We start from the raw sequence: 11,277 nt of genomic DNA on the forward strand, positions 1-11,277 counted from the left end.
ATCTATCGAAGATCTTTTATAGTCTAATACCGGCCCAAGACACCATCCCTAAACTTCTCACCCCATTCAAAACAGGCTTCATTCATCTCACAAAGAGTCATGGTAATCCATGGGTGAAATCTATTTACTATTGGGGTAGGATCAAGAGAACTTATCGATTTTAAAGCTAGCTTCCTTGATATGGCAGGTTTATAATGCATCCCATAATAAAGAAAAGCAAATGAAATGTTTGAAATACCTCATACACCGGACTGGACCCGGTGATCCTGGAAAATCTTTCGAACTGAGCACCATATTGTGAGAACAATCTAACCCTCCCGTCTGTTCATCTACCGTGTATACACCAACGTACGAACTGAAATGTAAACAAAAATTCTTTAATTTAATAATAATTTGATATATTATATGCTACAGTTGAACGTTCAGAAATGTTTTATTATTTTATAAGCAAAACGGAAAGAGGAAACCTTATGAACACATAGAATTATGGCACTTCATGGTGGTTCTATAGAGCGGTTGAGAGAAAACGTTGTCTGTGTAGAACACATATGGTGGTAGTGAAACTTTAAGAAGATCATATTGGCCTCTATTATAAAAAAGAATTTTACAACATATTTTTTGGTATCTTGAGCTGTAACTTAGTGTTCTTTCTTCTCCTTATTTCCTGGACGTTTTGGGCTCATTGCAGAGGCCAAGAGATAATGACAATGTTACGCATGCTACATTACACCATGTTTGATCCTAAGAGGATCATATGGGGCTCCACACGGTGGAAGTTTTATTAACAGATTTTTGTTTTTATGAGAAATGGATGTTAGCCCCTTGCTCAACCTTTTAGATCCACACTCTGACTCCAAACACACATTGAAAAACAATATGTGTATTTGCCAGACCCGGGATTTGAACCTGGGACATACGGCATTATAAGCCGGCGTGTTACCCGCTCGGCCATCGTCGGCACCATCATGAAACCAAACCATAATAGATAAAAAATATTCTTTAATTGAATTTTAAAAAGTAACCAACATCATCCGCAATTAGTATTTTTCATATTATATAGATAATTGTTTGAAAAATATCTCACTTCTGCCTTCCGAATGCAATTAATCTATATTTATGGTTGACGCTGGCACAGGTTGCATCTTCGATTCCCTGCGCCCAGATGCCTTGTACTTGCTGAAAATTATAACACCAATTTGTTTTATACATGCATACTAGAGGTGGGAAAACTGGTTGATTTTGAAGACTAAGTATACTTACTAGCAGTATAAAAAAATAGACATGGAAGATAAAGATCAAACGTTAATTAAACTGGCGTTTACGTGGCAGCACTCCAATAATAGTTTAGAGACATTATTATTGCAAGGACCTAGCTTCCTATGTGGATGAAATCAAAATGGCGGTAGGTTGAATGCCTACTGAATTTGCAATAATTTCTAAAGTAAGTATAATTAATTTAAATTCAAATTAGTTATTGATTTCTAAATAAATTGGTATATGCCAGGGGTCGGCAAACCGCGGCTCGCGAGCCACATGTGGCTCTTTGGGTATTGGCGTGCGGCTCTTTGCCAAATTCCCAATTCACATTTTTTACAAAAAATGTATGATTGTTGTCGTTTTAAATCCGCCCATTGCAAAAGTCGACAAATAAAATTTTTCTCCATTTCATATCGACACAAGCACTTTTGAAATAGATTTTTTTTTGTGGATTTAACAAGTAAAGAGTTATATAGCTCCAAATTTGTAGGTCTTGCCACCAAAATTGAGGATTTGGAGAGAGAAAAATGCAATTTAATTTCACAACACAGCGGAGCGCTCTAAAAGATCTACATAATAAGGTAGATACTATAATTTTTAATACATGGTATAGCTTTCCGAACTCATATTCGAGTCGACACAATATGTATGTGAAGAATCATTTTCAAACATGAACATTATAAATAGAATTTAGAGAATCCAAATAACCGATGAGAATTTGGAGTCGCGCCTAAAATCGAAAACTACAAGTTACATACCAAACATACAGACCCTCTCCAAAGGAATGCATGGAAGGTCATTGTTCACATTAGTTTTAAGGAATGCGTGAAAATTGTATGTAACTCATTTTCTGAAAAAAATATATTTATAATTTCAACAATAAAAAAACTTATATGTATTTGCGTTAGTTTTATTCGCAAAATCTGCTTCACTTGATAAATAAACAATAACATTCACTGAAATAAATCATATTTATAAAAATATATGTATGGCTCACGAAAAAAAATTTAACCGTTCTGATACTCATATTTGGCTCTTTTGGTCTAAGAGTTTGCCGACCCCTGGTATAGGCTAATTGATTTAAGTAATGCCATTTTAATAGGTGTGCTGAATGTATTCTTGGGTATGCAGTGGGTATCTAATGTAGGTACTAAGGTCTTTCCAAACACTTCATACACTAGTTTTTAAACTTGCACATTCCTTTATTGTTGTTATATAAACAATTAACTGTATTCTGTATTTGCCATTGGCGATTTGGATAGTGCCTAAAAATGAGTCACAAAACTAAAATCAATTAGAATTTAAATTTAAATTCCATCAAGTACCCTCTGTGTACCAAGTGTTATTATGTATGATAATATAATATAACTATTCACTACATATTTTTAATGAATTTAATTTTTTTAATTAGCTTACAGAAAACATGATAATATAATAATTAGATTGAAAGCAAAGACGTATGAATAATTTAAGCCCTTATGTCAGGGGTTCTCAACCTAAGAGTCGCGACCCGAAATTGGGTAGATTGGCATATTGCGTGGGTCATGAAATATTGTCAGCAATAACATTATTTTAGAGTTTTACACACCCTAATCGGGGTCGCGGTTTAAAAAGGTTAAGAAACCCTGCTTTATGTGAAACCATGTAAATATGAAGATACATCATGAGAAATAATAAAAATACCATTTTAAGTATTCTATAACTAGCATGTATTGTAATGGTTGAATCCGGGTACATAGTTTGATCACACATACGAATACATTTGGATGTGAAGGAGCGCGAAGGTTTGTGTAGCTCCGACTATCACCGCTGAGACATATGTCGCCATGATTTAATAGTAAAGGTTATAGTGCCAAAATATTGTAAGCAAGGGAACAATACCATCATTTACGGTTCTTACCTTCCTAATTATGGGTTCTGTCCAAAACTATCGAAATAAAAACAATAAAATTATATGTAAAATAAAAAGAAAAAAATATAGATTAGGTACCGAGTGCACATAGACCTCGGAGTGGTGGCGGTAAGTGAGAGTGTACACCAGGGACATCTTGAGACGGAATTACAAAACATGAAATTTATTACTATTTATCGAAAATCATAATCAAATTAAAATGAAGAAATAGAAGGAATACATTATTTCTGTTATGACATTTGAAATTATTTGGCAAACGCATGAAGCATGATTACATTGGTAAACTCCACAAATATTAACATCGCACAGTTGCCTTTCCGTTTTTCTTACTTACGCAATGGCTGCCATTTTGTATTTGTTGTGATAAGTTTCTCAAGTGTAGTTATAAATTATAATTAGTTTTACAAGTTTTTACTAGATTTTTCAACTAAATAATAATGCCAAAGTGTATCGGGCTTATCTACTTTTTGTGATGGATTATAATTTAATACGCCTTACAAAGTGGCAAATAAATATTCCAGCAGTAGTGTGAAGTTCTCTGCGAAAGAACAGGTAATGCAAAGTCAGTCATACCCAACTTAACCAGCGGATCGATGGTCCTTTCTCTTGCTACAATTTCATACATTTAGGCGTCATCTCCATAGAATAAGAGTTTGTTCAATGTCTTTGGTTAAAATAAAGAAAATATGGAGAAAGTCTTCAACCAATTCTCATTTTATAATATTTTTTTATTATTGTAAGTTCACTTTGAATTTAATAACAAATTCTCAGTAAATTGTAATAAATTGCTTGTTTCACAATGTCATCACCGGATGTCCCTAGCAGCACAGCAATATCACTTGACTTCGCATCAATGGAGTTTTTTTACAAAGCATAGTTGTTCTACCAATTGGGTCTTTGCCGTGAGTCTAATCGGCATGTGAATTTTCAGACACGGGATTCGAACCGTGCATTCTGCCACTATGCCACTGCGAGCCTGGTACCATTCAATTCTCTCCAAGTCAATTATACATAATACTATGATACATTCCCATTGAATGATGAATTCATAAAATAAAGTGGTAATAACTTACATTAGGATCGAACTTAAGAGTAGTTGCCGTGAGAAACGCAGCCCGGCCGTCATTTAACGTTATTCCAAAGCCGCCCACTAACGGTGAGTATTCTATGTCACTAACATGAGTATTTTCTTCTATTATTGGTATCGCTGCAAAAGAAACAAATTTGAACATTATGAAACGGAAAATGTTTACTTAAACTTCAATACAACAAGGATGTATGTAACATTTATTTTAATAATTATTTTTAGATTAACTGTGCTACAATCACCCAAGTGTGAAGTAAATTTTACTGAACAAATACAACTTTATATAGCAAAATGTTACTTCTACACAAAGATGTAACATTTATTTTTAGATGATCTGTGTTACAATAACCTAAATGAGAATCAAACTCTATAAATGTCAATTTATATAGCAACATTTCAAATTGTTAATTTAAGGATGTATATAGGTACCTACCTATATATATATTTTTTCATTGTTAAAATAATTTAAGCAGGGCTCTAATTTTAACAATAACATTAGTAGTAAAATGTTATGTTTAATATAATATTATTTTACCGATTAATTATGAAAAAAATAAACATGATCAATAAAATGTTGGCCCAACTGCCGGACGAGTATTAAGTTTTATGAATCACGCCCTCGTTACACGTGTGAAATATACATTACGTGTAAGAAGTCTTATTTACAATACCTACTATTTATATACAATATACTGAGGAATATTATGGATTTTGTGTATCAACATGTGAATTTTAAATAAATTTAGTGAATTTCTGTCTATGATACCCAATGACATTAATATGGACGAATCATCTGGAAAAGAAAATGACACTCACTTTATTGTCGGGTCTGCCGAATGGCATAATCTGTTCTAACGCCATTACAATAAAGGTGATATTGCTATAAATTCCTGATGCTTTTTGTTGGGTCTGTCGAATGGTACGGTTCGAACGGGCTCGCTCAAATGAACATTGACATTAGAAACACTGCTCTAACGCCATTATAATAAAGGTCATATTGCTATAAATTCCCGATGTGTGATATCGCATAATGGAAATTGCGTGAAGTCTACCTATACATGCGAATTTACTTGCTAGCTACTGTATTGAGTGCGTCGTCCATTAATAATGTCATTGATGATACCTAGTTAATAATAAACAAATATAAAGGATACATAATTTGAGATATATGACGCAGGTTACATCCCTCTTTGACATTTGACATGAATGCATTTTAATCAACAACCAATCGAACTTAAATATTTAATACTCGTTACAATAATTTTGGGATTTGTTTGGTGGATGTTGAGTGGAACACGTGTGATTCGATTTATTTGACTTGATTATATAAAAATGTTAATATAGACTTGCGTGTGTGACTGTGTAATGTGCGTGTGTTCTGTCCCGAGGCCTACGATGGACTGACTGAGCCGAGCCACTACCCAATCGTGTCGATTACCATGGAAACTGGCAAAATGGAGAGAATTTATAACATGAAAAATATTGAAAATACCACTACCTTTTGATACTTGTTGATTAATACAAAATGGTATCCGTCTGAGATCGAGACAGTAATCTCGGTTCTGCGTTCCGTCCCAGCGGTACCGTAAAAGATGACCTCGCGTCGTGCAAACCATCAACTCCGAACCGCTGATGCAGGATATCCGAGTGATGGCTCCATCCCAAACCAGAATTTCCTTATCCTAAAAAAGTTGGAATTTTATTTTGTAACTCTCTATTGTTGGCTGTCTTTATGAAAATGTGTATTTTCCAAACATGATTCCTACAGGAAACCGACACCTACTAGCCACATTCAAAAGAAATATACATTATAGTGCAGTAATTCAAACTTTACCAATTTAACCTAAAATTCAATTGGATTAATAATGCCGTGGAACCCAATTTCCCACAATTTAGGTCTGAAATATTCAAAATTCAATTCAATGCACAGCATTGAAATAAATTCCAGACCCATATGTGCATTTCTGTTAATAGACATGTCTGCAGTGCCAAGACTACAGTTCCACAATGCGATTATATAAGTAAAACTACCATTGTCTGTTCAAGAGAAAAGGAACAATACATATCGAAAAAGGTGAAAGAATACAAAGTTGACATAATATGATTGAAACCAATTTACATGATTTTTTACATGGTTTATAACCTAATCAGTAGAATTGGAGTCCTTTTCCCCTTCAATTTCATACGTTTAGTCTGTATAGAAGACGATTTTCTTCAACATCTTTGTTAAAAAACAGACTTTCATCAATGAAACAGCTATGACCGCTATGATTTTCAGTGTATTTAGAAAAGTTACGTAACTTATAAATTATAAATAGTAAAATGTAAGAGTATTTAAAAAATAATGTGCCTAATAAAATAATGATGTATCAGTTAGTTTTAATCAAGCTTGGAAGATAATTGAAGATCCTGAATTATTTCATCACCTAATTAATGGTAATAGTTACGTAATATTGCAACATGTCATGTCAATAAACCAGAAACTTAATTTTATTGCCGCATCTGTTTTTGTAGACTTTAGGCTCATGGTAAAAACATATTTGATGCAATCAGAATAATTGTAAGATGTATCTGAATATTATAATGTAGCAGTCGCTTACCAACACGAGTTTGAGAGGAGGAATGACTTCTTTGACAAAGAGTTCAGCGGAATCTCTCCTGAGGTTGGCCGATGGCGGGTCGCACTGTTGATAAGCGCTGGTCTGCCCGTTCGCTACCTCCACATTGTAAAAGATGAGGTGGCCTTCGGACGTCTGTTGGTTCAAAGCCAAACATTTAATACTATAAACTCATAGGTGTTTTGGGTAGCGTCACAAATTTGGCATGTGTTTAGTTGGTGCAATAATGTCCCTCAGAAGTTGCTCAACATACCTTAAGAGAAAGGCCACACCGGGCGACTCTGGTCTCGAGACCAGTCGCGCGACTGTGGTCTCTCGGGCGATTTGCAGGCGACCAGAGAGGCAGCCATTAAATAATAATAATGAATGTACGACTTACAGCCGACCAGAGAGGTAGCCAATAAATAATAATAATGAATGAACACGCAAGTTATGCAAAAAATACGTCTCTCTGCGGCGTGGCTGCCCGCGACTGAACGCCCAGTGTGGCAGCGCTCAATACAATGCTATATGTTTTCATACATCGCTACCGATCGCCCGACTAGAGAGACCGGGAGACCAGACCGAGCGCAAGAACGAGATTTTACTGATCGCCTGACTTTATTGCTTGCGCGACTACTGGGCGACCAGGTGTGGCATGGTCCATATAACTGCATACATCAGTCTGATCTCGAGACCAGAGTCGTCCGGTGTGGCCCGGCTCTAACTGCTCATATTTATAATTAATAAGGGTCGAAAGTCCCTCGTGATCAAAGTACTAGCAAAGATTTAGATAAAACAATAAAATCCATATCTTATAAATTAATTATGGATATACATATTGGTAAAATTCCATTTTACACAAAGGATTTGGACTCTGGATAGAAGGAGTCTTACATGCATTCCGTATTAGGAATTTCGAAGGCAGTACGATATTCGAATCGGAGAATTATAGATGTGGTTGTATTGGTGATAATTCACTATTTTCTTCTTCTCTTCTATTGGCAGCCCCAAAAACAAGCTTGCGTTCTGATTTGAAGTCTGTTGCTTTGTTTACATAACCTTTCTCGGTGTTTTACATGATTATTCTTGGTCATGGGTTGGCTGTCTACATATAATTGACGAGGAAGTATCTTTCCATGGGTATTTATTGCTAAATTTTATATTCAAATGTCTCCTTTGATACGGCAATTTGTGAGATGTGTGAAATATCAAATTAAAGTTGAATTCAATTATACACTATCCAATCCTATGAATTTAAGTATTCTGGGTTTATTTTGGCAATATCTGTACATAGAATTGTGTACGTATATGATCAACTAATGAAATTAGTAGAAATGAAAATTTGAAATTATAGTTTGGAGTTCTCTTCAAATGAATCTGTAATGCAGTCACTCGTAGCTAACTCAATTACTAAACCAGAGGTCCTTCAATTTCATACATTTAGACTCAATTTCTATTGAAGGATCTTTTTAACATCTTTGATTTTACACAATATTCTTTGTTTTCATGTCATCAACTAAGTCGTCTACAACAAAACTTACTTTTAATATTTTTAGCACTACAATAGGTCACAAGGCATAATGACAGTAGTGTAGTAATAGAAGTGAAAAAATCGCAACGACCCAGGCTTAAAAGCCCCCGGATGAAAGACCAGCGCCTTACGCACTGCACTACAAGGAAATTGTAGAGTAGTCCTGAAATCTCTGCGGTAGTGTCTAACTTGTGATGTCACTATGGAGCGGTGATTCTCAACCTTTTTTGTATGGCGGAACTCATTATGTAAAATCTTGCGGAAACCCTGGGCCTGGCCGAGAAGGGAAAATTACAAAAGTCAATCGAAATGCCACTTACATATTATGTAAAATAAATAACCACCTGGCATATAGCACCGCAGGCGAAAAATTTGTCTTAAATATGGAATCTACTACAAAAAGTTACATTAGAAGCATTTTCTGGCACATTTTCCAATACATGACCTGACTAACCACGCTGGGAAATTTTAATGTACCCATTAATTATTAGGTAACTAGGTAACTATTAATTTTGAAAAGAAAATAATAAAATAGTACTTATTCCATTCACTTTGGATATACTAGTTATATTAACACACTTTCACATTATCCAAAACTAATGGGATTAACAAAAAAAAGCTATAAGTACATCAATGTTTTGCAGTCCCTACGATGTTAACGTGCAAAACTTTGACAGAAACAAAATGAACAGTGTGTGGCTAACTAATTACCTAATTTTTTATTCCTTGTTACTACAAAAATGACTCTATAGTGAAGCTCACGATACTTCAATAATAACTATGGCGTAATATCTAATCTACAATCTTAAAATACTGTAGTGTTTCAAAATACGCTACATCAAACCTTGTGTTTACCCTATTATCAAAAAGGTGTCTGGTTGTACTTTTTTCATAAAATTTTATGAATTCTTGCGGAACCCAGTTGGGAATCACCGCTGTAGAGATTAAAAAAATGCATACCGAGATACATAATTTGCTCGAGTCCGGTTTCCATTCCAAGCCGACGTTTTGGCCAAGTCTGAGTAAAGAATCGGCCGATCGTTCATGGTAGACAATCGGGACGCATGGCTATAAAAAAAATAATAAATTAGTGAGGCCAATTACTGCTGTCATCGTTATGTGTAAACATCGCTTGTCTACACTATGTGTCAAGTTCACTGGAGGGGAAGAAAGGAAGAAATTGAATTTTATCAACCTAATTATTAATGTAGGTAATAAAACTTTATAATCAGAATAGATTTTCAGAAAAATCAATGTGATTGGCTACATTGGTACATATACCCCGACAATTTCATTGGCAGATAATATCGACGGTCGACAGTGGTAAAAGGTGGGCTGTGAAGATCGGACATAAATAGTGAACACTAAACTTTTCCATTAACAGTCCCACGATGGCCGCGCGGCTTAAGCGTCGGCCTATAATGTCGTGGGTCCAAGGTTCAAATCCTGGGTATGCCAAGTACCCATATTATTGTTTTTCAATTTGTGTATGAATCAGATTATCGACCTAATAGGTTGAGCAAGTGGCTGACATCCATTTCTCGTAAAAACAAAATCTGTTGATACAAACTTCCACTCTGTGGAGGCCCATATGATTTTATTAGGAACGGACATGGTCGAAAGAAGAAAAGAAACTTTTCCATCACTTAACACCGTACAAAAATAAGAAGTACACTAATGTTTGCACAAGCATCATTTTCATAATTGAAATACCTCGATCCTTCCATATAGTGGTAAGACATGTCATCGCATTCTTCGTAATCTGTGTGCGGCTTATTATTTCTACTTCACACCCGCCTTTTCCACTAATGGCCGATCCCAGATATAAAAATTTGTCCACTGTTTATAGATAGATCTCAGAGTACTTGCTGTGGGTAGAAAGTTAGCCCGATCGATAATCATTAATTTGGTCTCGGTCCTATTAATGAAGAGGCCATACTCGCGACTCTCTTCTTCTACAGCAGCTCTGTGAGTTCTCTTTCATCAGCAGCGATAAGAATTAGTATCATCTGTGAAGTCTCCAGACTCTAGTCTACTTGTGACAAAATTATTTTGTCGGGTATATAAATAGTCTTCAGTTTTTTTTAACTGGGCTGGATCACATATCAGATTCTGTTTTAAAAAAAGTAGTATCTGCAGAGATTTCATTTTTTTTTGCTAAAAATGACAGAAACGCAAATATCGAAGTATGTATCTAGATCATTTGTACTTCCCATATAATATTATATATAGCATGGTCTGAGTATTCAATGAGTCTATATTTTGTAGCGATGAACTGCCACACTTACTCATTGAGTGTTTTCAATGTGAGTATACACGGTTATCAGTATTAAAACTTTAATTCCTAGTCTGGGATTACACATTATGTGGGATTAAACGTAATACAGTAATTAATAACATCGGATTTGTTTATTTAAATGTAGGCGGAGGAACACATGGGCCTGTCTAAATACACAAGTTAGAGAATAGTAAGCCTTACTTTGCAAAACCAAATGATTAAAGTTTCCTCGGTCAAAACAGCGAACAAAATCTTGTCTCGATTGCATACTACTTGTAAATATTGCCGACCGCCAGTGCCGAAGGAATTGAGTACCTTCGGCCACCCTATTGGAAAATACATACTGAAAAATATATGAAAACCGCTAACTAAACATTGTAAATTCTGACAACCGTCGTATCAACTATCAACCCAAATTAAAATTATGTGACGTTTCTTTTTCTAATTTGAACCATTGACGATAAACAAAACGTCTGACCATAGACACAATAAAAACATAGGTACCTAGTTTATTTATGTTTGAAAATAAAATTATAGATTGAATAAACGCATAAATAAAATGTTATTTTAAGTCAGTAACCTGGCTAATAAATTAAAGTTTTATTTGTAGAT

General features: G+C 34.9%; 1 protein-coding gene across 1 annotated transcript in view; it reads right to left on the bottom strand.

Moving 5' to 3' along the window:
- The window catches only part of Rich (Guanine nucleotide exchange factor subunit Rich), a 60,637-nt gene extending 49,541 nt beyond the window's left edge, over nt 1-11,096 (bottom strand). The window contains exons 1-7 of the mRNA XM_085943492.1: nt 10,867-11,096; nt 9,348-9,455; nt 6,857-7,009; nt 5,755-5,938; nt 4,243-4,376; nt 1,085-1,176; nt 239-355 (exon numbers count right to left, since the gene is read on the bottom strand). Of these exons, the coding sequence (XP_085799618.1) occupies nt 239-355; nt 1,085-1,176; nt 4,243-4,376; nt 5,755-5,938; nt 6,857-7,009; nt 9,348-9,455; nt 10,867-11,007 (929 nt within the window). The 5' untranslated portion in view covers nt 11,008-11,096. The remainder of the gene's footprint in view (nt 1-238; nt 356-1,084; nt 1,177-4,242; nt 4,377-5,754; nt 5,939-6,856; nt 7,010-9,347; nt 9,456-10,866) is intronic.
- Between the last annotated feature and the right edge of the window lie 181 nt (nt 11,097-11,277).

Source organism: Rhyacophila brunnea, unplaced genomic scaffold (genome assembly GCF_057557595.1).
Source record: "Rhyacophila brunnea isolate RB1 unplaced genomic scaffold, BYU_Rbru_1.0 scaffold_16, whole genome shotgun sequence".
NCBI classification, from domain to species: Eukaryota; Metazoa; Arthropoda; class Insecta; order Trichoptera; family Rhyacophilidae; genus Rhyacophila; species Rhyacophila brunnea.